The 27,248-nt window shown below is 45.1% G+C and overlaps 1 protein-coding gene across 6 annotated transcripts in view; it reads left to right on the forward strand.

The window, feature by feature from the left end:
• The window catches only part of mrj (DnaJ heat shock protein family (Hsp40) member B6 mrj), a 191,959-nt gene that overhangs the window by 156,402 nt on the left and 8,309 nt on the right, over window positions 1–27,248 (forward strand). For 2 of the 6 annotated variants that reach the window (XM_075679999.1, XM_075679998.1), the window contains 5 exons: window positions 17,197–17,325; window positions 19,161–19,270; window positions 20,089–20,391; window positions 24,803–24,889; window positions 27,140–27,233. In XM_075679999.1, the coding sequence (XP_075536114.1) occupies window positions 17,261–17,325; window positions 19,161–19,270; window positions 20,089–20,391; window positions 24,803–24,889; window positions 27,140–27,233 (659 nt within the window). In that variant the 5' untranslated portion in view covers window positions 17,197–17,260. Of the gene's footprint in view, window positions 1–10,351; window positions 10,529–10,983; window positions 11,004–17,196; window positions 17,326–19,160; window positions 19,271–20,088; window positions 20,392–24,802; window positions 24,890–27,139; window positions 27,234–27,248 lie in introns of those variants that run through there. The other 4 variants (XM_075680003.1, XM_075679997.1, XM_075680000.1 and 1 more) reach the window with 4 other exon arrangements.

Genomic DNA, 27,248 nt, shown 5'->3' on the forward strand with positions numbered 1-27,248 from the left:
CTAATCGGCCAGTTGTCTATGCGCGCTCGTGCTGGGTTAGGCATGCGCGTATGCGCGCCGGGTCTGCGTCGCGCTTTCCCTTTCGGAAACTGGCGCTTGAAATTCGCTCGCATTTCGCGCGCAAGCGCTGCTACCTCGGCAGACCTCGGTGCGTCGTCACCCGTCATTGCGAGGTCAATGCAGCCACGCTCCGCGAAGGCGCCGCGCGATGCAAGAACCTGCGCGAGGACGGTTTAGTGCGATTAGGCGGGATCCTCCCACACATTCTGTCGATTGATCACCGTTTCATAAGCGCCTGAAGTGGTTTCTGATGGGTGCACGAAGTGCGCTGTCATAGTCGGTGCATGTAGTATAGTGTAACTGAAATGGTTCGGCGCTGTAGAACTGTGGGCAGTCATTAATAAGGGGATACGAGGGGCGAAAATAAAGCTAATACAAATCGCTGTTTTCGTTGCACGAGACCGCACTGTATATTTCTAAGAGATATAGATAGGGGCGACTTGTATAGCGGAGACGATTTCCAAGAAAGGACAGAGTGAGCATGTTGCAGGGACGTGAGGAAGAAATGGAGGCAGGCGTAGCCAGGTGGTGGCACACCGTGCACGTGCCCAACCTGAAATTTCTGTGTTAGTACGCGGCTTGCCGATCCCCCCCGCCCCGGTAAAGTGTGCGCCCCCTCCTCGCCCCTCGACCCTTTCCTAAAGAAAAAGGATTGTAGTCCCTTATATGCATATATGGACGCACGAAGCAAACTTCTGTATAGCAGCAACAACATGATTGGGGCGACCTGGTTCATCGTCCGCGCTCCTCCTGCTCTGCTTGTTTTCGATGCCTGTCCTCGTCCTCTTCGCGCTGCTTCACTTATACTCGAGCAAACGTTCTTTCTTTTTTTTTAGCATTTTTCAGTGATCGACTGCTCGAAAACGCTTGTCGCGTTCGTTTTATTTCCCTTTAGAGCGCAGCTTCTAGGCGCCCGTTCCTGCGGCGAACGTCGGCGTTGTCCCTCGTTGCCGAGCGAACGAACCCGGCGTAGGATGAAAGAGCGAACAAGTATCCCGGATGAAAGACGGCGATAGTGAAGAGAGTGCGAGGAGGAGGGTATGGCAAAAGCGTGAGAAGAAAAGCGTAATGCCGCGCAAGACGGGGCGACGATGGCTACGAGATGGCAGCAGAGTTGCGCTCGTCGTCTGTATGGAAACCAAGCACTGCATGAGCGGAGGTCTGTTTGCGGCGGCTGTTACGAATCGCGCCCACGCGTCACGCACGCGCCGCCTCTCGCGATCTCCCGATCAGCGAGACAGTCGCGCCACACTTCCCTCCATTTGCAACGTGCCCACACGAGACAGCTTGTCCGCGCCAGCCATCATATAGCGAAATGAAAACATCTATACAACTGCGCTCAAATTTCGCATTAGGGAGTATCGTAATCGTCGGTGATCTTTTTTTTTCTAGAGAAAAAAAGGAAGTAACCCGGACTAGTTGGTCACGCATCGACGTGAGAAACCGTGACTCGGTAATACAACGGCAGAAAACGCAGGACTAACGCGACGAGATGCTTCCCGCGCTTTAACTAACTTTCGTACGCCTGCTACCAAGTCAATCGATAATGCGAATGCGCCGCTGTGCCCTGTGTTCTCTCGTTCATCGCCTATATGCCTTCAACGCTGATTACTCCCACCTGTATTCAGACGTCTCGGTGTCATTAAACGACTCGACTCTCAATGAAGAGCCAGCTCCGACATAAAAGAAAAGAAGAGGGGAAAGAAAGGTGCACGCATATCTATCCTTACCACAGGCGTGAAATTCCAGCGTACATACCTATACATGCATTCAAGAGAGAAGATCTTGCTCGTCTGAACTGCACAAACACACGCTGCTGACGCCACACTATACACATAATGTTAATCTGGATTCAGGCTCTCCCCAACAGTTGGAAACACTGCGGAGTCCCCACTCCACTCCCCCCCCCCCCCCTATATATTCCTCAAATAAACATACGTTATGGGAGTTCCCCGTCACCCTCACTTTCTAAATTGCCACCGAACAAGTGTCTCGGAGCTGGCGGGAGTGGGCCCTACGAAGGTCCCAAATGTATCAGCGTTTCAAAATTACTGTAGCCGCTTCTAGTGCAGAGCGTCAGGAATGTTCTGGGCCAGGGGACCGCAGCCTACCAACGGGACCCGTACAAGTTGTTCATATGCTGGTACGGCTAATGTCATCTCCTCCTCGCGTGCGCCGCCGCTGACATCACGGAAACAGAGCACATAGGTGTCCATCGGCGCAGTCAGTCTGGCAATAATTGTCCTCCTTTCCATCGAGACAGTTTTGCAGTAAATCTTAAAATAAATTGTAGAGTTCAATGTGCCGAAACTGCACAGTGCATGGGCCTTGAGGGACGCGCGGTTGTGAAGGGCTCCGCGGACGCGACGTCATTGTCCCGTGCTTTAGTTCAGCTGCTCGCCGTTGAGTTGAGTGGTTGTAGGCTGCTGGCGGGATTAGCCTTGCAGTAGCTGCCGGCAATTGCTCCACCGTAGCGACACTTAAAATACATAAATGATATAAATCAGACACGGGCCTCACAACTACACATAGTCACTCCTAAGGTCACCATGTCGAGGCCAAATCCGTGTCCTGCAGGTAATTTAAAAGAAAGCGAGAAACCTCCTTCCTATCTAACTGGTTCCTGACTAACTTTTGCCACCTGGGGTTCTTAAACGTGCACTCGGTGCGCGGTACACGAGTGTTTCTTTTTTCCGTCTTTCTTTTTCTTCTTTTTTTTTTCTTAATGCCGCCTCCGTGGGCATTGGGCCGGGTAGAGTCAATAATCTCTTCATTGTTTTTCTAAAGCCGAGGTATAAAAAAATGATATTCCACTTTTGTTTAATCATCGGCGATATCTTATTACTCATCGTCTTGACGCGCGCGCATCTGTATTTACGATTTGTTCTGACGACGACGAACCTGTGCTATCGCGCGTTGTGCGCACCGCCCTGGCGTCCAGGCGACGTCACTTAGTCGTGAAATTATCTCTCCCTTCCAACCCGCGACGATAAGCGTTGCTACAGGCCACACTGACTGATATGAGCAAGTTTATTGCGCTCTATATTTCGGCTCGCCGCCGAAGAAGGCGTGAGCAAGCTTGCAGTGTCGTCATTGTGTTAATGGTAAGAAACGCCCCGTATAGGCAAGCGCCAGCGTTCTATAGATGAGCGTACCGTTGACAGCAATAAAGCTAAAATACACGAGCGTCTTTTTTTTAGGTTTTCTTTTCTTTCTTTTTTTTATTTTTTTGCATTTGGCTCCTAACTGCGGCCGCCGCCGCTGGGAATTGAAACTGCGACCTCGTCCTATAGCTATCAGAGCAACGCCGCCACTACTTGGCACCGGGGCGGTTTCTCGGTCTCCTTGAGGCAAGTGAAGAAGCAAGGACTGAGTGAATCAAGATTACGAGATCCAATCCAAGTTAAAATTGTCGTCAAGCGCAGAGACAGGAATGCACGTGAACTTGTCGAAGCTTTTCCTAAAAGATGCCGGCACGATAATTGTGTATCTGAACCGTTTGTCTTTTAGATTGTGAGATACAGCTGCTCGCTGATTTATGCCGTATTGCTTTCTAATGGCATGCGCGCGCGGGTATTGTTCTTTATTTATGTATGTTGCTCTTATTAAACTTCAAATGTTAGACAACGCTCGTCCTGCGTACTTTTTTTTTTTTTTTTCGCGTTGCCTTCGTTATCCGCACTGATTTCTAGTATGCATCCATTTCAAGCAGCGGCTGTATGAGGGAGCACTCTCTGGCACCATGCGGCACGCAAGCGTGTGTGGCCCGTGGGTGTCGTTAGCGCGTTACGAAATCCGTTGCAAAAGTTCGCGCACAACCAGGCAACAAGGCCTCTGGCATCTGCAACGCCTCGCACCGTGCAGGTCCCGACCGCAAGCGCTAACGACATGCAGATGCGCTCGCCCTCCTTTGAAAAAACAAAGAAAAAGAAAACTGTGTGCTGTAGCCCAGCCTATAAGTGAACGTATATAGGATAAGAATACTGGGTGTGTTCTAACTTCTGGGCCAGGATTCTCCGAAGACCGGGAAAAGCCAGGGCCTAGCACGCCATCGGAAACAGCTCGAACGAGGGCAGTGACCTCCGATAATTATACAAGACGGGAGGGAGGACGACAAAAGAAAAAAAAAGATCCTAACGAGGAGAATCACGCGGCTACGAAGAGCGTGCTTCGGCCATCCTTTTTCGCTTTCCGCTTTAGTTCTGCGGGGAGTTTAAGGACACGTAAAAAAACAAATAGAAGGAACAGGCGACCTCATCTCTCCCTTCGCTGCGTACGTTGCTTCGCAGAGGAGGTCTCTGCTTCTGCGATACCGCCTGCAAGCCGTTGGGGCACGTTTTCGAGAATGAAAGCCGCGGCGCTTCGCTGTAGCGCGTGTGCGGTATGGGACTGCCTTGAGTGGGAGCAACCCATTTCGCTGTTCAAATGAAACGCAGAAATGCTCTCATTTGGCTGCCGCCGAAGTGATTGAAATAGGCTTTGTTGCACTTGATGAGGGAAGAAAGGTGACCTCTAGAGTGACTGTTTGGAGCAGTATATTTCTTTACGCTTTAATTTTCCTCTTATATCTGTATGTGTTTGAAAGAAAGGGGGGGGGGGTGATTGCGCAGAATAATCGCGAGAAAAAAGTAAGGGAAAAATTAAGCGCGGAGTTTTCATTTCCGTAGCTCTGCCCCAAGTACGGATATGAAAATGCTGCCTCAGAGCGAGTAGGTGGACAAAGTTGCGATGTGTAAGTTATCTACTCCTTAGTCTTTACATCGTTTACTTTTACTTTACAGAAGGTCTATTCAAGAAGCATTAATTGGTACTCTTCAGATAATAGTAATTATAGGTAGACCCTATAAATTAACATATATAGTATTTTAGCGCACGTACTGCGTATTTGACAATGAGCATCGTCACCCGCCATCGTTTCCCTCTGACGCTCCCCCCGTCACTCGGTGGGTAGGCTAATTTAGTTGAGCGTCCGCTCCGCTCCGACTTGCCACATCGGAGCGGCGGGCGGTTTTCACGTTTTATACCCCAGTCAATCGGGCAAGTGCACTTACGGGGAGTGCACTTCGGGACCGTCAACGCGGTGCTAAACGGGAAAACAGAGCGCGCTCGCAGTAAATAAATAAATAAATAAATAAATAAATAAATAAATAAATGGCGACAGCCTAGGTTGAAGACTGGGCCTGTTCGTATAGCATATTAGAGGTTGGATTGCGCAACATTTTGACGACACACACAGGAGAGAAACGCTCTGTAGTATGCGTTTCTCTTCTGTGTGTCTCGTCAAAATGTTGCGAAATCCAACCTCCAATAGGCGACAGCATAAGAGCGCGTTTTTTGATGACGTAGATTAAAAAGAAAAACCTTCTAAAAAGTTATTGTTTTACGTTGCATTATAGATAAAAACAGCCAGAATGTATATTTTCTCAACAAAAAACGAAAAGATTTTTATTATAAGCGTGTTGTAAGTCAGTGCCGGTCAAGACGAATGTTAATCAATCCAGATCAACATGATGGCGTGCGACGAGACTGCATTTGATCCTGCTAAAACAGAATATAAGCGAGTTCTGAATATTTTGTTAAAAGTTGTTCAAGAACTAAAATGAACTTATGTGTCCTTCTTTTATGCATTACATTCTGCACCATTCAACCCGCTGGCGACGAGGCTGTAGTATACGCACTCGGCCAGCAAAGTCCGTTCCGTGAACGCACTCCGACCGGAGTGCACTCTTCGCCAAGTACACTCCACTTGCGACGTCTAGATTTGGCAAATTGCACTTAAAACTGCATGGCACTCTCCATAAGTGCACGGACTCTACCAAGTGTAGCAGCCTTCTTTTTAACGCACCCTCCATATGAAGCAGGGTGTGGACCACCGCAGTTGGCGCATTTAGGTTGTGGTCTCGAGGTGCATTCCTTGTGGGGCCAGCTCTCACTTTGCAGCGCACCGGGCCGGTACAATGTCTCGATATGTGGCCATGCCTCTGGCATTTGTAACACTGTGTTGCTGCCCCGACGTATTCGGCGACAGGGTAATTGCAGAATCCAAGCGTAACTCGAGGTAAAGGTGAATCATTGGCGAATTCCAATATAACAGACCGACGACGTGTCTCTTTGACCTTGCCGCCATCCTGAGGGTACATGTAAGTGGTGAGCCTCCTTGCTGTAACGGTGCCGGAGCTGGCCATGTATAAATATGGGACACGGGCTTCTACAGCCAAGCCAGCTAGCTCAGTTACCGTGAGCAAACGGTTGGCGGCGGGCAGCGTTGACACTGCAACCATCAGGCTGCCGTCCTTGTTAAGGCGATGGCTGAGAACTTTCTCTCGAGCCGACGTTACAACCACGGATGACACGATGTTAGGGTTAACATTCCATAGGTTTCCTCTTCTAGGGTAGCTCTGAAGATACCAGGGACACCAGCACTTTTTTTTTTTCTTGTAGAATACGACCGGGAAAGATGCCTGGTCCATCTCTTCTGCATTTTCGCCCGAAGGCCGTTCTTCGCGGAGTCTCTTGTTCGCACGACCTTGGTAGTTGCTACTGCAGGGGCTGCAGGACTAGTAGTTGCCACCGCTACCATGGATGCAGCGTTGAGTGCATCATGGAGGTGATGTTCCGTGTCGTGGTGGATACGGCGCAGAGCGCCTAGAGGGTCGCTTGATGTGCTTCTCCGGGTGGGCGGGGACCTCCAGGTCGTCCCACGGCGAGCACAGAGCGCACAAAAAGGTTTTAGAAGCTATCAGACGGACAGAAAAACTGAATATTATAAGTCCACTGGTCTCAGACGACCAATTGTTGTCTTGTCTTGTGTCCCAGACAGTGGCGCATACCCACTATGGGGGATTGGCCATGAAGCAGGCGGTTTTTCGTATGCTTAGAAGTAAAGCCAAACTAGATTTAAATTGTGGAGCGTGAGACTAGAACTGTAATTTAGACGTGTGATGAAAATATTGTGAAGAATTTTGATAAAATAAGTTAACGTAAATAAATGAAATAATAGAAAATAATGATAATTTTAGAAAGTCAGCAAGGTACTCTTTTTGTATCTCTAATAAAATTGTAAATTGCAAGAAAAGCATCCCTGTGGCTGGATCCCAGTGAGGTCGCACCAAAAGAAAGAATGGTTGGTGAGGTTAGCGATAGCCCAAGTTTGGTGAATGAGTGTACTAATAATTTTCTTTGTCTTATAAAGCGGCGGCAGGAGAGAAAATAATGTTCGATAGTTTCAGGTGCACTGCAAAAAGAACATAGAGGGGACATAGCGAGACCAGACCTGTGTAAGTAAAAATTTAGGGGAGGTATACGGCATCTCAATTTTGTAAAAGAAACTTCCAATTGTCTTGAAGGTCACCAATTATTATTCCATGGGAAGCCAAGATGGTGGAAATCAGAAGACGGTGTTAGCATGGATGTTGCAGAGTTTTGAGATATAGCGAAATTTCTGTACCTAGCCGCGGTGACATAAGCTGATGTCGGCAAAACAGATATGATAGGGCCGTTGAGGGATGCTCGTGCGAGTGAATCGGCCATTTCATTCAGGTGTAACCGATGATGTCCCGGTACCCAAAGCAACATACTTTCCGTAAGTACGGAGGTACCATTGAACGAAAGGTTCTTTGAATTCTTGTATCTAAAGATGCAGTCAGTGCTGCACATACAGATAGCGAGTCGGTCACAATAACAGCTAATGGGTCGTTTTGGGGAAGTTTTCGTAACGCTAATATAATCGCTAATAATTCTGCTTGAAACATAGGTGTGAAATCGGGAAGGCGAAGCGAGTAAGACCATTTTAGAGATTCAGAGAAGATCCCCACTCCCGCCTTCTCATTGCACACAGAAGCGCCAGTGGCTATTACATGTTCAGTGGTTAGTTGGTATAGGTGGTCGTGTAAGATATTAATTAAATCTCGCCTTGGTAATAGTTTCTCCAAGACATCTTCGTCGTTGTCTTCTACATTGCGGATGCCGGAAGCTGCTGCCCTGCCGATTGTACAACAGCTTGGGCCACTAGACATGTGAGCTTGAATAGACAACTTGGGTCATTGGGTATGTGTCCGTCTCATGTGGTCCTTTTGGGTCGCTGTATGTGCAACTGGGCATGCGGCACTGGTAAGTGAACATTTTTGACCAATCCCCCAGAATATGTGCAACTGGCTATAGCGCCCGAACAGAACAAGAGAAAAGTGTACAAGTCGGCTACAGAGACGTGAAGAAGCCGGCATCAAAACCAACAGAGTGCGGATAAAGAAATAAACGGTACAAAACGGGACGAGATTGCGCATCGAACAAGGAGTGTTGGGCTATACAGATAAAAAGTGAATCAGAATTCGGCAAAAATAAATAAATAAATCAATGATTGAAATCGCCTTCACAGAAGTGAAGAAATCGGCAATAGAAGCAGCTGAGTGTGGAGAGAGACGTTAAGTGAACAAAAGGGCTACCAGTGAAGAAAAACGCAACGAAAATGGGACAAGAGCGTGAATTGAGCGAGGAACGTCGAGATACATAGAAGTGAAGACATTTCAGTAGACATCAAAGAAACCTTCGCTCGTAATCAATTTACCCATATGCGTGGGATCCGCGGGTAATTATTATTTTTGCAAAGCGACACCGAATCGTTGGACTAGTCCGCATAAATCGGCATCACTTCCGCAGGAGCAACGAGGTGATCAACGCCTCGGAAGTCTTCCCCCGTCTGGTTAATTAAGCAGCACTCTTCCAGCTCCATTTTCTCATATATCTCCAGTGACAACGCTGCAACGAACCTTTCCCTGCAAAATGAGCCGAAAGAAGGGAACAGCGCGTGGAGATTGCACATTGATCTCCGCGCGTCTATGAACAAGGCTCATTTGACAGTTTTGGTTTCATTCATCTGTGACGCACACTTCTCGCGCAGCGCTAGAAGAATCACCAACGATTACGATACTCCCTAATGCGAAATTTGAGCTCAGCTTTATACATGTTTTCATTTCGCGATATATTGGCTGGCGCGGACGAACTGTCTCGTGCAGCACGTTGCATACGGAGCGAAGTGTGTCGCGACTGCCTCGCTAATCGAGAGAGGCAGCGGGTGGGTGACGCGTGGGCGCAATCCACAGCAGCCGCCGCAGAAAGACCTCCGCTCATGCAGCGCTTTGTTTCCATACAGACGACGCACGCGCTACTCTGGCGTCATCTCGTAGCCATCGTCGCCGCAGAGCCCGTCTTACGCGGCACTACGCTTTTCTTCTCAAGCTTTCGCGATACCCTCATCCTCCGCATTCCGCCTGATGGTTCCGCTGCACCCCCCACTTCCGCTTTCCTCCTCGCGCTCTCCTCGCTATCTCAGTCTTTCATCTCCCGCTGCGCTCCGCGTTCGCTTTCATCCTTCGCTGTGTTACTATATACAGCCTGTATATAGTAATGTACAGGGTGTGCCAACTATGATGCACCAAATTTAAAATTATTCAAATGCCACGTAGCTGAACGCAACCAAGGAAGCGTTATTTGCCGTCGCATGGATATCCTCAGACTATATTTTGCATAATCATGTAGTCTTAAAGAATTAATCAACTTCTCAAATATTGTAACTAGGTGAAAAGTGTCAATGAGAAAATTGTCGAGCAACATGAAGAACTCCCGATACAGCTTTCTGTTGCTCAATATGTGCTACATAAAAGTTTTTCCGAGTGTGAACGAAGCCCGCGAATACACAAAAAGTGCCTCGAGCGGCCAGACGCGCGGCAATTTTGCGTGTATACCAAGCATTGTACTCTTCGCGTAACCTTGCCACTACAACAGAAAACGGCCGACGAAACGGGGTGAAGAGCTGAGCGAACGTCTGTCTACCGTTATCCGTGGCTGTCGCTGAGGCGGCTGAGGTTATCCTGCTCACGGATGGCCGGAGATAGAGCGAAGGAAACAAGGGCGCGAAATTTCTTCCGTCAGTTGGGCAGAGCGACAGAAAAACGCAGCGCGAGAAATATTTCGAAACCTCGGGAGGCCAAAGTCTCCTCGTCCTCACGCAACGGGGAAAGTTTAGTAGCACTTGCTTGCCGCTGTTTCCTTGGCTATATCTCCGCGCAACCTGCAACCACGTTTTGTGGGCTACTAAATTGGCCCATGACAAGGCAGGAGGAGCAAAGGAGAGAGAGAATAAACTTTTATGCAGTAGGAGCAAAACACGCAAGCGAGCGAAGGCGAGGCGACGAGCGAGCGGAGCGGTGACGAGCGAAGGGAAGGAAACGCGTCAAGGAAGAGAGTGGAAAGACCCTCTCGCCACCTTTCTTTGTCGTTCATCTGTTGCGCGCGGTGCACTCTGGGATAGGGCAAGCTGCCTGCTGACGGGGTAGTTGGTTCGCTGCGCTCACCGTCGTCTGCCGTGTCTGTCGGGTTCTGAAAGTGCGGGTTGTGCGCTGGTGTTGGCCGCGCGTGTGCTTCTGTGCGCGTGCCGTTCCTGTGGATTTAACAGCTGCCAGCGTTGGAACAGGTGAGCCGTGCTCCCCAACGGTTGCTCGCTCCGAAACGTGCGAATCAACCCGTGTGAGAGCGTCCTTCTCTTCTTTTTCCGCCCGTTTTTGGGAGCGAAAGCGGAGTTTCAACAGCCCCCGTTTGACGCCGAACCTGTGCATCCACCCAAGGACGGCTTTTAGCCAGCGCGTCAAGCCAGTGTGGGAGTCCAGCCTCCGTAGAGTATTTCTGCTCGTGCACGTTTGGCGATGTCTTCTTTTTCTTTTTGTCTTTTCCACTTTAGGCCTAGCCTAGGCAGCGTCGTTCGCGGTAAGCACTGCACCGGACTTTTTAAAAAAAAAAGAAAAAATCTCATGTCGCTGCGACAAGTGCGCGCGCTTCGTGAAAAGATGGCGAATCATTTGCGTCTATAAAGCCGCGGCTTCGCCGTGGCTGCATGAACTCCGGCCGATATTGCGACTGTTCCTTGTGACGTTCCTTGTCAGCCGATCCCGGTGAGTGCACTAGCAGATGCTGAAAGGACAGCGCCTCGCAGCACTGTGCATTCGTGGCCTTTTGTGTCAGCCCCAAGCGGTAGCCTTCGCATTGTTACCCGCGCCGTTTGTCACTAGCCTAAATCCTCGAGTTCGAAAAAATGTGCCGTTCATGATTTTTAACTGCACCTCTTGCATCGCTGGTTTCAGCGTTTACGTAGGGCAGCACATTTCTTTTCTCCTTCTACATGGCTCTCACCAGTCTTCGCGTAGGCTGCACGGATAGCGTCACGGATGCCGAGGGAAGTAAACATACGGCTTGGTCAGAACCCGTACTTTGAGTTGGCGCTGCTTGCTGATCTTATTCTGTAAGTGCTGCCGCTTCATGATATCTAAAGTATTTCGTGCTGTGAGTATTTAGCTAAATACATCGCATTTTTAGTAGTATACTTCCTGGCTTTTGTCAAATAGGTGTATGTTCGAACACACTCGCTGGCAAGTGTACTCCACTGAGAGTATCACTGGACCTTTCCGTGTGACTTGCCTGCGAGTGAAAGGCGAAGTGCTCTCGTTCCACATTTGCCAGTGACCAGTATTAACCTACGCTCGTGCGCGAAATTTTCAAGCTTGAGTTCTGTCCTCTGGATTTCCCTGTTCGTATTCTCGTGTGCTAACCTTTCCGGAGCCTAACCAGCAGACTACACAGGCCAAAAAGCGTAGGTTGTCGGGTGGGCAGGCGTAAACCCCGCGTTTGCGTGAAAGCTTCAGTCAATTCACGCAGCTTTCTTCCCGTTAACTCTTTTAATCTCTTGTTTATGCAGGCGTAACCACGGAGCCTCCTTTCTTTTGAAAGCTCCGCAGAAGCATGCCTGCGTGGTTGCCCAGTGGGAATGAGAGAGAAAACTCGCCTGACGCTGTACCGATTGTACTGTCGCTTCTTTTTTTTTTCTATTTTCCAGGCATAGAATATAAAACAGCACGATATTACTTCAGTGGCGACGGCCAAACCAGACTGATCGTACTTTCCGAACCTCCGACTGGTGCAGTCGCGGCGCTGCTGCAGTAATTTCTAGAACATCGGTCGAGTCGGCGGGCAATCCCGTTGCGTTCTTGATAAAAGGCGTGGTTGGCTTGATGCGAGACAGCTGCTATCGTTTACGACGCCGGGCGTGTGGATACGCTGCGCCGCTCACTTAAATGCCGATAAATTTGCGCGACTGCTTATGTGCAGTACGCCATCAAAACAACGCGAAGTCTAACATACAACGCTCCCATTTGTGCTTTTGTGTCTTTCGATTACTAACTAGCCAAACTGTGATCAGCTATCATGTGTAGAAACCCAGCAATGCACTTTTCTTTTGCGTATTTTGTTTGCACACTTTTTTAAAGACTGTTCTACTTTGAACAGTTGCTATACTCGTGGACAACTTTCAGTGGCTTTGAAGGGAAATCTACGGAGGCAAAGCGCGCACAAGTGAGAGCACTTCAGAAAAGAGTCCCACGTTTTAATCCACCTTAGGTTAGGCTGAGAAAGAGAAAACATATACACCAACAGTTAAGTAACACAGAACACTCCACTTAGTATAAATGTCTACGTATTTTGCGGCTTCTCCCTTCCTCGTCGGGGCAAACGGAAAACCGGCGCACGGGGAAGCTGCTTCGATTCAGCGGCTGTTCCGAGCAGCCAAAAGCACTGTCAACACTGCCGGACTACTTGGCGCGGCGGTAACACATGTGCAGTAGCCATGCGCTGCGCCCGTAGCTTTCCCGTCATAGCCACAGAAAGTTGTCCGCTTGTATAGGAAATATTTGTGACACAGCCGTCGCACACGTTCTTGAGCGACTTCGCAGGAATATTTATCCTTTAGGCCACAAACATTGAACAGTCGAAGAATCTTTATTGTTGACATGTCTTCTCTGCCATGTTGGAACATATTTAATCAGTTGAGCACATAACAATGGCCCCTATGTGCAGGCGAAGTGGTCATTCTTTCAACAAGGCTAATTGTGGTTCCTTTTGTCCAGGCAGTTCACAAAATTGGGTAGTTCTCTCGAAATTTTTACTGCTCTTCATCGAGGTTCTGTCCAAGTGTATTACAGGGACAAGCATTGTGTGGGCGAGTTGTTGGATAAGTTTTCAGTTCGGACACACTGGTTCTTGTGTCCTCGGAACCTGCGGCGTAAGCCTGCACATCCATTGTCCTTAATTCAAGTGCTCATACCATTGTCCCAAAATAGGCAGCAGAGCACTGTTGTGGAACATTGTTGCTGCACAATTATTTGATTGTAGGTTGCGTTCCTCTGACTTTCGTTGATTAGTTACTACATTAAAAAAACGAGATCCACCAAAATTTTTGTGGTACTACAAAGCAAGGCTTTACCTCGCTTGTTGTTGATGCTGCCTTTTAAGTAACTTTTGCCCACTGCATCCTTTCCTTTGGCCTATTGTGCTCTCATGTGACACAGGACAGCATGTGACCTGTGTTTTGCCTGTCCATGTCAAAAGTGGCGCTGTCAAGATAGATCAGTACCAGCTCGCCAATTTTAAATCCTTCCTTTGACATTTGATGCCACATATGTTCTTTTCCCTCTTTGCCATTCCGTAATGTCTGTACTCATGCTGTTTTTCCTAATGCAGAAATTATTTGTGGCTATGTCTCTCTCCAACCTCCTGTCAAAATTCATAATTGAACTTTTATCTCTCCTGACACATGGTTGAATTATGCTTTTTGGTTGCATAAACTGAAGCTTCCATGAGATTTGACATGCCTTAGTGCAGTAATTGATGTGCTATGCATTTTGAACATCATGTAGGAAAGTTTATTTTGACATGCCGATTCCTGGACCAGGATATCTCGCATTCCACTCCGTGGTTATTGAATGCTGCTGCTGTTGAATACATTGAGCTTTATCAAAACCCACTGGATCAAAAGCCCCTTGGCAGTATGGAATTGCATGTGGCTGTGGAATGAGCTAATGACAGGTATTTCATATCTAAGCACTGCAGCAGTTGATGGGAGTTAATGAGTTTGATAACAGCATTCGGTGAGCATCTGTACGCTTGTTTTCACCACGTACATTTGCGAGGGGTACTTATAAAGATTCTTTTATTGCCATGAATAAATGGAGGTTGAGCAATGAGACTCCGATGGCAGTTACGTCAGCGCCTGCATTCACATAAACCTGCTGCATTATTAGTTATCTGCCGGTCAGGAACTACTAGAGTGTCCACTTGTACATAAATTTGTGGTTCACCATTGAACAGTGGTCAAGCCACTCCATTCATTGTCGCATAGTGGCTTGTTTGACTCCATTGAAATCGCCTGCACCACTTCACAATCACACCATAAGTTCGGGCATTGTAACCATACACTGCACCAGCTCTGCATGAATCTCCCTGGCATTGGGTTCCTTCAACTGCAGAAACTAGATCTTTGCTTGTGCTTCAGTCATCTTTCTTGACGGGTACTGCCATTCTTGCGTTGATGTCCTAGGGGTGTTCCGTGGTCCTATATAGAACAAAATTGTTATGTTCCGCCGAAACTGAAGAGACGTGCACTCATTTTGATGCTTACTGTGTATGCCTATGTGTACACAATAAGCATATAATACACCTGTGTGCACAAATTTATTACGGTAGAGATCATTATAAACATTAAAAATGCCACTTGTGTGCTTCTGTTTAGAACTTGCCAATGCAGGCTTGGCTTTATAGGGGATGACTTGCAATGTGTAGGCTTTATACTTTGTGGCTTTCATTGGCTTCATTAAGCACCAATTTGGGAATGATCACGTGTGATTGAGCAGATGCGTGTCACTTTGCATTAATTGCAATTCTTTGCACATGCAACCAGTAATGCTGTATTATTCATGGTATTTAAAGCAGACACAGAAAGAAGGCCAGCACAAAAAAGCACTTGTGCTGTCTCTGTTCTTGCTTTGTTTGCACTTCATTACCATTAGTATTTAGACTATCCCAGCTTTCCACTCTTGTGCTGGCCAAAGTGCACAATAGCTGTGGCAGAGTGTATTACCTTGTGGTACATTTTGTTCCCATTTCTGCGATGTTCATGTGCAGTGTGAGACCTGAAACACTGGGCACATATTTTGTACATATCTAGTCAGATGTGCAGCAAGTGAAATTGTATATTATGGCACTAGAGCACATACATAGTTGCTGGAATAAATCTGGCATGCCCTCCTTCTTAGTTGCTCCTAGTTCTGTGGCTAAGCACAAGGTGGGACATTTGATTAGTGGCTAGGAAAGCCCCTAGTGCCTAGGGAAGCGCGTTACTTTTCGAAGCAAGATCAGGCTGCCTTAGAACATGCACTTATAAATTAAGAGATAAGAAGGAAGAAGCATGTGCTTGCTGCAGTAACGATAGGGAAACGATGGGGTATGTTTTATTAGACTGTGAAGATATCTGCCCAGCAGTCAATTTAGAAATCATTGGCCTCCTTGAAGCCCTTGGGTTCAGCGAGAGCAGGGGAAAGGTAAACATGTCTGCAGTAGATTAGTCGGAGGTGATTGGAAGATTGGTGGATGGAAAGTAGGGAAATGACAAACAACACAGGTGTACAAAAACAAAGTTCACAATAGGTGTTCAGAAACTTGGTTGTAGGAATTCATTGTAGTTTTTTATTTTAATTTTTTAACATAGGTATGAAATTAGGCAATAAAACAACACGAGCTTGGTGTGCAACCCACCACCCCATTCCAAAGGGGACGCTCATAACATCCATCCCTCTGGGGGTTACATTTTTATAGGAATGGTATAGTGAAAGTGTTCATGCATTTAGATGCAAGTGCGTGTTAAAACTTCAGGTGGTTTCAAGCCATTTGGGAGCCCACATTCCTTGTGTTGCTTTGCATGACGATCTCAAAACTTGAATGCTGTGCCTAGAGGGCTACTGTTACTTGATACACGCAGTCTTAGGTTGTGGAGCAATTAAAAGCTTCTTTTAAGTGCAGTAGAGTCCTTAACCCTGAGTATATAAATGTAGGTTTTTTCTTTAATATGATAGTTAAGTTTTTAGAGGAAAGAAACGCATGACACGAGAGAACGAGAGGAAAGGGGGTAGACCGAGGGGTCCGGCTTTTATTAATCATATCATAAGAAGCCAACAAACACTGACACCAAGGACAGCATAGGGGAAATTACTTGTGCTTAATAAATGAAATAAAGAAACGATAAATTAATGGAAATTAAAGTGGATGAAAAAACAACTTGCCGCAGGTGGGAACCGAAACCACAACCTTCGCATTTTGCGTGCGGTGCACTACCAATTGAGCTACTGCGAAGGTTGTGGGTTCGGTTCCCACCTGCGGCAAGTTGTTTTTTCATCCACTTTAATTTCCATTAATTTATCGTTTCTTTATTTCATTTATTAAGCACAAGTAATTCCCCCTATGCTGTCCTTGGGGTCAGTGTTTGTTGGCTTCTTATGATCTGACACGAGAGAAGGCACACAGATTGTGCATTTCTTTGCACTAAAAACTATTAACATGCAATGCCAACTAGCCTACCAGTCTGTTTTGTTGAATTTCATATGATAGTGTTCAATAAAGCAATGTTGCTGATCCATAATGATGAAAGAAGGTCCACCTGTGGTCTCATGTGCAATTAAGACACTGTGCATTGCTTTTTGGGGACGGTATGCTTTCTGTTCGGCAACCATTAAAAAAAATGTTCCGAAGTGCCACGAGACTTGTAAAAATGGTTTGTAAAGGGAGAATGGTATGCTCAATACTTTTTTGAGCAAACTGTTAGAGTAGCTATGTCCTTTCATGAAGCAGGAGAAACAGCATGCAGCAATTGAGTAAGATCCAAATTACGGGTAGAATGCGATTTCATGCTCTGTCTTCAAATTAGTCTTCTATTCTCATAGTTTGTCTGTCCGGCTTCTCTTTAAAATGAAGTTGCTTCTTGCTTGGGGAGTCATTCCATGTAGTGGGCAAGTCATTTTTGAAATAAATTGGTAATTTATAGTAGTACAGCTACACTATTGAAAATATAATAGCAGTGAGCGCCCAGATGCATGCTTATGCTGGTTTGTCATGAAGATCAGAAATATGACTGTACTGTGGTCATTCAACACTGTTTTCCGTAGTGTCTTTCAGTTGACAACAAATTATACTTTAGCAAGTGTGTATTCTTGCATTGCCAAGTGAAAAGTTGCCTGCAGATGTCTTATGGAACTTCGTGTGATGCAGGTTGAGGCAGCAGGTGGTGTAGTTCCTCCACTTCTGTTCAACCTCGAAAGTAGACGGTCGAGACATGGTGGACTACTACGCAGTCCTCCTCGTCTCCAGGAGTGCTACCACTGATGATATCAAGAAGGCGTAAGTATGAATTTATTTTTCAGCAGCTTGTTCGTGCACATCAAGACCATGCATTGCCACGTGAAGGGGATTTTAAGCTGTGGTTGCAATGGGGATGGAATGTGAGAATGTGTATCGCAGTGCATGTTAAGAATGGTAAATAATTAGACTTTTGTGCAAAAAAAATGTGACCACAAAAGGAATACACACATCAGTGGGACAGACGTTTGACTACCAACTCTTTATTCGAAATCCAGGGATCAATCATATATGGTATTCATATGAACACACCTTGCTGACCTCTCAGTTATTATCCTAAAAGTGTTGCCCCACGTGCAAGTCCGGCATGTTGCATTTCTCGTGTAGTGATACCGCTGTATTACTTAGTTTCTACCCGCTAGTTCTTCTATGCTTTCAATGGAGAAAGCTTCCGCTAACTTGCGTACTACATTTTGCTCTTTTCTAAATTTTGTATCTTCCCCAAAGCAAGGCACATACCCAGGTGTACAGACGTCTGCTTAAATGAACAGTGTAATTTTTCTCAATATTTATTGAGGGAATTTTGCCCAGCAAAGTCATTGGTGAAGTGCCAGGCCTGTACAATAAGTTCTTGCTGCCACATCAGGGAACCTTACGCATTGCTCCTGTGAAACATTTTACATACATAAAAAAAGTTTTGAATAAACAATTGGTAGTTAACACCTGTCCCTTCCATGTGTTTATTCCTTCCGTGGTCATCTGTTTCACACAAAGATAGAGTATTTCACTGCTGTGCACTAACTAGCTCAGCAACATGTTCTCATGTTTAAGAACTGAAAGTGGTCACAATTCATCCTAAGCTGCCCACTGTGTCTCTCGTTGCCCCTGTGTTTTTTTGGAGACAATAAACTCGCTGAAGGAATTGTGATTTTTCTCTTGTTTGCTAAATTTGTTGCGACTCTTTAAATAGCTGTGCAATACACAGCTTGTCTTCTTTACATATAGATTCTTATTGCCTTCTTTACTAGTTGTAAATTAAATTGTTGGCATAGTTACTTAGTGTAGTTACTTGATGCAGTGATGACTGAAAAGCAAATATGGCAAATTTTCGTTGGCACAAACGAAAGACTTAAAAAACATAAACTTAGCGTCGCGTAGGTTAACAGGAATCTAGGTGTCCATGTCGGGGATTGCCCCTCTAAAGCTTGTGCCACAGAATTCAGACTCTGTGAAGTGCTGAAGAAACACAATGGCCAGCTGGTTCGGGAGATAATTGAGGCAGCCGAGATTGTCAGACATAGTGACCAGTGCATTTGCACGCCGTCCGTGTTACTAAAAAAAAAAGAACTTGAGCTTTTGCACGTACAACCACTATCTTGAGTGCAAAAAGTGTGTGTTTCACATGATGTGCAATCACGTGATTGTGACACGTGCGGGCAATGGTATAAGAAGCAGTGTTTCTTTCAAATAAACGTTGAAAGTCGGCGCTTGTGGTGTCATCTTCTAGTCTCGTGTCCCGTCTACATTTTGCGCTGTTAACACCAGGATGGAAAACCAACAAGCCCAAGCTGCTATTCTAGTGGAATAAATTTGGTGAAGCACTGGCAATGGATACGATAGTCGGGACGCTTTATTTATCGTATATAACTCCTGCTATATAAAAGGATATTACTCTTAACAAGTTGTGTTCTTTTCTGTTTATATTGGATACAAGTTACTGTTACACTAGTCAATATATGTATGCTGTAACTGTTCTTCATCCTGTGCTTGTGTCGAGTGTGTGTTAAACATGCTGGCACTGAGCTTCTTTGAAACGTCTTCTGCATTGAGTTTATTTCTTTCTGCCTACTATGGCTAATGCAATTTCCTGCTTGCAGGTATAGAAAATTGGCCTTGAAGTGGCATCCTGACAAAAATCCTGAAAAGAAGGAAGAAGCTGAGCGGCGATTCAAGGAAATCTCGGAAGCTTATGAAGTTCTTTCAGATGGTCAGTGTTCCATTGATCAAGCACTATTACAGTTTCACATGACATGTTGCTCACTATCTGCTGTATTTATATTAGATTTGGCTTGTTAGAAAGACAGGAGGCTGATGTGCTTTCTCCATTTCATTGTGTGCACTATTTCATGTGCAATAGCCTGTTTTGCTACAGTTTTTTTGGCTTTCACAATATGTCAGTTGTCGTAAGAATGTTACTTCTTTCTCATGCTGTCAGAGTAAGTTAAAGGGACACTAAAGAGGGGAGTAATTTGAGCTTTATCAGTAAATCACCCTTCTACAATGCCAGTAAAGAACAGGCCACATTTACTGTTAAAAGTGGGCTTGAAAAGGCAGAAAATGCACTGACCAAACGATGGGTGCTGCTGCCTTGGAGTTCCTGCGTCAGCTCGCTGTGGCATCGTGAATTTTGACGGCGTCTACTTGCGCCTAAATAATTTTATCTGTACAGATGGACTAGTCAAAGAAGCGCCTCTTCTAAGGCGTAATGGGATGACTTGCGCATTTGATCTGCTTGCTCCGATTGGCACTTCTTTTAACAGCTTCTCTAGTTGGGTCTGAATCCCCCTGATCGTCTTTCTATACAACCCAAATTTCCTGGCGGCATCTGCTTGCTTCATTTTGCACTGTATATCTGCAATGATGTCCAAATTTTTTGCAACAATCGGGAAAGTAGGGTGCTTGACGGAGCTTGTTGCTGCTGGTGCATGAACTAGGCACACATCCTATTGAACTTAGGTTATGTGCGCAAGGTCTTTTGGAAGTTTCCTGTCGGATTTCATGACACTGTTTCTTTTTCCTCCCCAGACAAAAAACGCAAAGTGTACGACCGGTATGGCAAGGAAGGCCTGAACGGCAGTGCTGGTGGTATGCGGTCAGGTGCCCGCCACAGCCACCATCACTTCAATGGATGCATGGGTGGTGTTGGTGGATTCTTCGACGATGGGTTTACTGCACCATTCTTCAGCTTCACGTTCCGGGACCCGGAGGACGTATTCCGGGAGTTCTTTGGCACAGACTCATTCCACATGTTTTTTGACAACCCATACACGGCCACCAACACTGGTCGTCCGCAACAGCATCACCACAACCAAGCCAGGCATGGGCACTGTAAGTCTGACTTCTGCCTCTCCTAGGAGTTGGCAGAGAGAATGTGCCAGTACGCATTTCAGTTTGGAGGCGCTTGTACAGTATGAGACACATTTGTCTGGAATGCACTGTTGAACGTCTAATAGGGTGGCTTTTGGATCAACTACTTGTTGCATGCGTGTCCTCAACGAAAAAAAAAAAAAAGACTGCTTCTTGTGTACGTGCAACACCTGAAAGCACAGTGACCTGCTTCGTTCCATCTCGGATTTTGCAACAGGATCCTATTTCTTGGTTTACATTGTTCAATAAAATACTTCACATCATTATTGGGCTAGTTGGTGCCAGTTTAGGTGCGAAGAGGCAGCGAAAGGATTTCAGTTATTTGCAGTTTGCTTCTGAGTTGGTGAGCACAAAAGCTAAGCTTTTCTTTGTTTTTTTTATTGTATGAAAAACGGCTGTATGACGTCATTGTCAAGCATTCCTCTGACTTGTGCATTAATCACATTGCACTTTTTGCCGAAGTGCACTAAGGCAGTTGTCGTCTAGGACGAGAATCGTCACACATGATTATATGGTGTGTCGTGAAGGGCTTCTGGCGTACCTTAGGAGAGGATCCGAAGCACTCCTTGAACCAAAGAAACAATTTAAGCTACGCTTTCTGGTTTTCCTTCGAAAGGTCTGAATTGATATCGATGTTGCTGAGTGTCTGTGTTGGGCCGTCCATTGTCATAGACGCATAGGATTCAACAACACTGGCTATGGGCTCAGTGAAAGCGATAGCTGTAGGATGAAATACGTGCCGATGTTCCTGGCTGAAATTTGTCACGACGAATGTAGAACGCCCACCTCGAAGCATGACGAGACTGCGCGCTGCACAATATGAACAAGCTATAAACAAAGCATGCAAAGTGGCAATTGTTTTATTAAATGACGCTAGCCAAAACAAAGTACTATCTCATTGCAAAATATGAGTGATAACAAAGCAGCAGTAAACGCTAAATCTTTCATGTTAGAGTAAAAATTCAAGTCGTTGCAGGTATGTTTTCCAGCAGGAGTTGCTGAATGTAAACCGTGCGGCATGAGTTGCTGGCATTGACTGTAGCGCAGGGCATTATTCATTGAAAATTATTTAGACATCGTGGGAGAAGGTCAAAGTTAAAAATTTTGCTTGCTTGCCTGTGTTGCAAAACTAGCAGTTGAGGATATCTGGATAGATAGCTCCACGGTAGCGGCAATAGGCCCACCAGAGCCCACCATGTTCACTTCTTGCAGGCGAAGCAGAATGCAACATCTGTCGGTAATCACTATCTTGACACAGAACTCTGCTGCTGTTAGGCCGATGACCATTTTTTTTTTCTTTCATGAAGTTTGCTTCACCTTTCAGATTTTTACGGAACATGTTTGGTTTAGGAGATGCCTTTTTATTTTTCATATGGCAATGATCTTTCTAATTATGTTACCACTTGGGATCACTTATTAAACATTTGAGAGGCATGGCACCTGGCAGTGCTCATTTCCATGGCAGAATAGCGCTTTTGCTGTTGCATGCAGCTCTTGCAAGGTGAGGAATTTTGTGATGGGATGATGAGTGACATGCCTCCCCTACCCTCCCTGCCACATTATTTTTCTGTCCACATTCATGGTTATCTCAATCCTGTCAAGTGAAGGCAGTGAAGGGTCGTTCGTATTCAAGTGTGCTTGCTAGTGCTGAGACCTTTGTTGCGACATAACTTTAACAATGCCATGAGCACTGCTGCAGAGCTCGTGGAATTTAGCAATTAGGCTATTGCCTATTTAGTAGCTATTTAGCCATTGTGAAATGCAAGTCAGTGTGCATTTGCTACTTTAATGAATAAGTTTGATTAAGTTAGTGTTAAGGAACCTTCAAATAGATCCTGGCTTCAATTGGTAGATATCACTTTATGAATATAAGATAGGCCAGTCTTTACAATTTGAGGAACGACAAGCCATCAATGACATAGACCAAAGAGAAGTGACACCACATTATTGCACATGTTCAATTCCTGGCCTCAGCAGCCGCTTTCTAAAGGGGGCAGAATGCAAGAACTCTGATTGCTTGGATTTAGGTGCTTGTTAAGAACTTCAGGAAAACAAAGTTAATTCGAGCATCCCTAGATTTCCCTCAATGTTGTTACAGGGTGTGAAACTCCACACTTATATTTTTTCAATCCTTTTTGTGAGTAAAGATAGCATTGTGTTCAAAAGATGGAAAAGGCAAAAATTTGTCAAGTTCTTGGAATTTCTTCAGTGTAAAAAAAGGTTACTTCAAAGAAATAACAGTGAAATTCATTGCATCTCCCTATCATCGCTGCAATTTCGATGGGAAACTTAAAAAGGGAGTTGGCCTTCATTTTATTTGCTAATAATCACACTTTCTGCCAGACTTAAATATAGCTTGAAAAGAATACTCTACTAGTCTAAAATGATTTGGTGGTGTTCTTCATTCTTTGATGGGCCTTCCCCTGATTAAAGTTTGGACAAGTGGCAAGTGAAACATCAACAGGTTACGATTCATACAGCTTGTCAGTTAGTCCTTCAGAATATGCAGATAAATTTTTGTTTATTGACATTAGGAGCTTTTCCTGCTTTTTCCTAGACAGCATCATGTGAAAAATAACTTCATATGAAGGACCAGACACTATTGTTTAACCAGTTGCATATTAGCGACTATCTCTAGCATGTTCTTTTTATGATGCAATTTATTTTGTTGTTGTACTATGAATTTCAAGAATACTTTGTCCTGAAAGTCATCAAATCTGATTGACATCATTGATTGGTCATTATAATTTGACACCTGTTGGAGCACATGGATGTGTGTGTGTGTGTGTGTGTGTGTGTGGATCTGTCGCCGAGTTCTATTCCTTTTTGTTTACAAATTCACACTGTTTAACTACCACGTGTACAAATGTTCTTTGCAAAACAAGCCATCATGGTTTGCTGTCATTGTCATTAGACAGTCCTTGTGGATGTATTTCTCTAGAATTTTACAATGTGTCTTTTGAGTATGCAAGATGAAGGAAAATGTATAGGGCTACTCCTGGCAAGTGCCTTTAATTTGAATGGACAATTTGCAAAAATTCTGCAAGTTGGTTGTTTGGCAAATCACTACTTAACCACAGTGTCGTGAAACCGGGCTGCTTTTCTGACCTCGTGCTCTAAATGGGACAGAGCTGCACAGTGGTGGTAATGTGTTTACTTGTATTTTCTCTCTGTAATTTGGACATTAGGTATTGCAGCATTTTACTAAAGTTACTGCAATGAACGTTTATTCAGTTCAGGTGAACGAGTTGGAAGCTATACCCCATTTCACGCATAGCGTGCAATGTAAAGCATACCAAAACTTCATGCAGTAGCTGCCTCAGCACCAAGAAATGTGCTTTTTGCCAGCAATTACATGAAATTGTTGTCTTTAGGCTCGGTGATAAAGGAAAAAGTTATACGCCTTAAAAACCAACAAACTGTGATGTGCGCCTGTTAATGCTGTTTTAGATCATTTCACATTTTGTTGTTTTTCTTTTCGGGCTTTGCATTTGCAGCCCATCACGGCGCATCACACTCAGGCTGACATTGGGCTCATGCGAACACGCGTGACTGTGAAACTTGGCTATGAAATATGCGGAGTTATGCATTTATATTACTGAACTTCTTTAGTCACTTCCATACCATTGCATGCAAAGTATAAAACTGATTGTAGGTACATATTCTGGAGTTATAACTTTCGAGAACATCATTCTAGTTCTAGCACACCTTCCCATAAATGTTCTTACCGTCTCATCATTGTGCTTATCATTATTACAGCACTGGGTGGCCCGATGTCAGCCATTTGCATAACGATCTTATGCAAGAACACTTTTCTGAATACAAGCCTGCATTGTTAAAGCACCTTTTCTTCTGAACACATTACCTTCAAGACTGTGATTGTCAAGAGCTTGTGCTCTTAAACTGTGCCCACTAGCTTATGGGTGCCAGGCACTTTGCACAGTTCCTGCTCTTTTCTGATATTGGGGAGTTTAGGTTTTTCACACCAAAAGTTATGGGACTCAAACTGCCAGGCATGCAAATGAGTGAAAAGATGTGAACAAAAGAACGCAAGTGGGGCATTGGGTACGCAAAAATGCTTGGGTACGCTATTTCTAAAACTCCTTGGTGAGTGCAAGAATGGAGGAAGTATTTTTTTACCTGGATCAGAGCTTTCCAGGGCACCTGATTTGCAGCATTTTGCAAAATGTCCATTGTGCAGGATTTGCACCAGCATCCCACCATTCTTCATGGGCATTTCCACTGAGTGGGGAGGAAGGAGTGGGGGAGCTTTGGGCACAATAGGGGCACAGAGTGAAATTGTTGTAAAAAGGGGCAGTTTTTTTTTTCTTTTCTCCTTGGCCACTGGTTCTTCGTCTCTTCTGGATTTCAGCGCCTCTTCTGAGTCGCCACCGGGCAAATGTTGAGGGTGGAGGTCGCAGGGCTGCGGCCCGTAACCGTTTCTTGCACGGACATTCAGGTGTGAAAAAGCGGTCAAGAGGCTGCTCCCTTTTTCTGTTATCCTCATCACACCTGCTGCCCCATATGTTTGTTTATTTTGCTCTCCCTGCTTTATTGCACTGCAAAGCAACACGTGCTCCCTACCTTGCTGCTTTTGTTGTCAGCACTGCCCCTGTATGGTTTAGTACGCCATGGCTGGCTGTATTCCTGGGTTTGGTTGGCTGTTTGCAAATTCCCTCCTGCTGCCTAGTCGGCTGTACCCCTTCATTTGCACCCCTGGCAGTCCTTTTTCTGTTTGTTTGTTCTTGTTTGTTTGTTTGGCTATTGGTTCCTGCACATCTGCAGAATCGGAGTTGGCTGTATAAAACTATAATGTAAACTGTGCAGTTTCGACTGAAGCAAACTTTGGTGTTGGGAACCGTGGATTCTGGTGCCTGCACAACTTGGTGATTAGCATGTAATGTATTGATGGAATGTAGATGTGGTTTTCAATGGCTGACATCTGTCGTGGGTAAAAAGAATGAATGCCTCCTTACGTTCAAAAATACCTCTTAGTTAACAGCTGTAACGCTACACCAAAAGCAGATATCACAATTCCTTGAATTGCATTAATTAGAACATCTAAAGGGGTTAAATGGGATAAACAGGATCCTGCTAGTGTTTAGTTTACATTAAATGTATTTACATGATTTTTGCAAAAGTTATGTTTAAAAATTAGTTGAGTATTTCAGAGTGGTGTATAAATTATCAGTTTTATCCACGTTGGAAATGTAATATGTGCTTTTCACTGAATTTTAATATCTGATTAGCCATAAACTTCATCCCTTGGATTTTCTTTTTTTTATTTCCTCTTCTCGGCCATTTTTTTACAACATTCGAGGCTAAATCAATAATTTGCTACCAACAGTTTGTATATTCTGACTTTCTCTTTTAAGTGCAAGAGACCTTATCAGAATTGGCTCACTGGATGCCAAGTGCAACAATATACTTGTGTATTCAGAGTATCTAAGCAAAAGTGCCGAAGGTAATGCTTTCTCTTAAACAGGAAGCAGGCCACTAGTAGATGTTGGTGACAGGTGCTACTCACTACTCCTGGCCCATGCTGCCTACCAGTGAGAGACCACAGGCTTCCTCCTGGCTTTGCCACTCTGCAGCCTTTGTGCTACAAATCTGGCCACCAAGTCTTAAGTCCCACGTGGCTTTTGCAGTTGAGAAAGGAATGAATTGCCCTGTGCATAAGATGGAACTGTATTGGCTGTTGCAGAATTTATTCCTTTTCTGCCTATGGCAGTGCTGTTCATACCCCACTGTATTCTACAGGTAGCATTGAAGACAAATTTTTCTTTAATTTCTTTAAAATGTCAATGGCAACTGAAGTTTTCCATTACTCTTGCATTGAACGTTCCTATCAATTTTAGAATCGATCACGGCAGTGGCGCCTCCATTATTTTTTGTGCTGTGTAGACTTTGATCTTTAATTCGTAGTGAGTGGCTCCTTATCTGGGTGCGAGCTTGCTTGGTGAATTGTCCATGCTAATGTGCGTCTGATGTGCTCCTGTTGTGGCTTGCTTCCCTCTGCTATCTGTCCTCCGTCTATAATGCCAATAACATTATAGTTTGCTTGTCTAACTTTTTTTAGAATCATTTTCTGGCGTTACAACTGTTCTCTTGGCATGTTTTATTTACCAGCACTGGCAGAGCTTTGTCCACAGATGTATTTGTGCTATTAAGTTAGCCTAGCTGCTGTAGCACCTTTTATTGGGGGTCATTTATAAATGGCAAGCCTCACACTCCTAAATTTTCTGTGCCAAGCCATGCTTGGATCCCTTTATCAGTTGTGTTCATTTTCTAGCAGATCGCTTCGTTATTTATATACAGTTCTTTCATGAACAGCTGCAGCATCGCCTCATTATTGAGCACGCTAAAGCAGTACTCGCCGAAGACAAACTAACCTTCAGAAGCCTTTCCTTTCTTTTGTACAAACACTTCAGTGCCAAATCGATTTGTGTTAAAGGGTCCTCTTAATATTTAGTGCTTTCTTTTTATTGCTAATAACATTGCCAGTGTTGGCTCCTTTCACGCATTTATGACATTAGACATCCTGTGTCGCAAATTGTGCACCATTTTGGCCCTTAATTGACTGCCAGTAGTGAAGTTTTTTTTTTTTGAGCATGCTGCCATTTGTGGCATTGCAGGTAATTATTGTTGCAGATGGGCCATTGGCAGTCTGTGGTAATAATTTTGCCTTCCTTAATATTTGCCATTTCAGCTGCAGCGGTAAACAGGAGAGATGACTTCTTCCCCCTGTCTGGCTTTCCAATACCAAACCTTGGCTTTCCAGACATCTTTGGTGGATTTGATGGGTGAGTTGCTCCATT

This window comes from Dermacentor variabilis, chromosome 2, assembly GCF_050947875.1.
Source record: "Dermacentor variabilis isolate Ectoservices chromosome 2, ASM5094787v1, whole genome shotgun sequence".
Lineage (NCBI taxonomy): Eukaryota > Metazoa > Arthropoda > Arachnida > Ixodida > Ixodidae > Dermacentor > Dermacentor variabilis.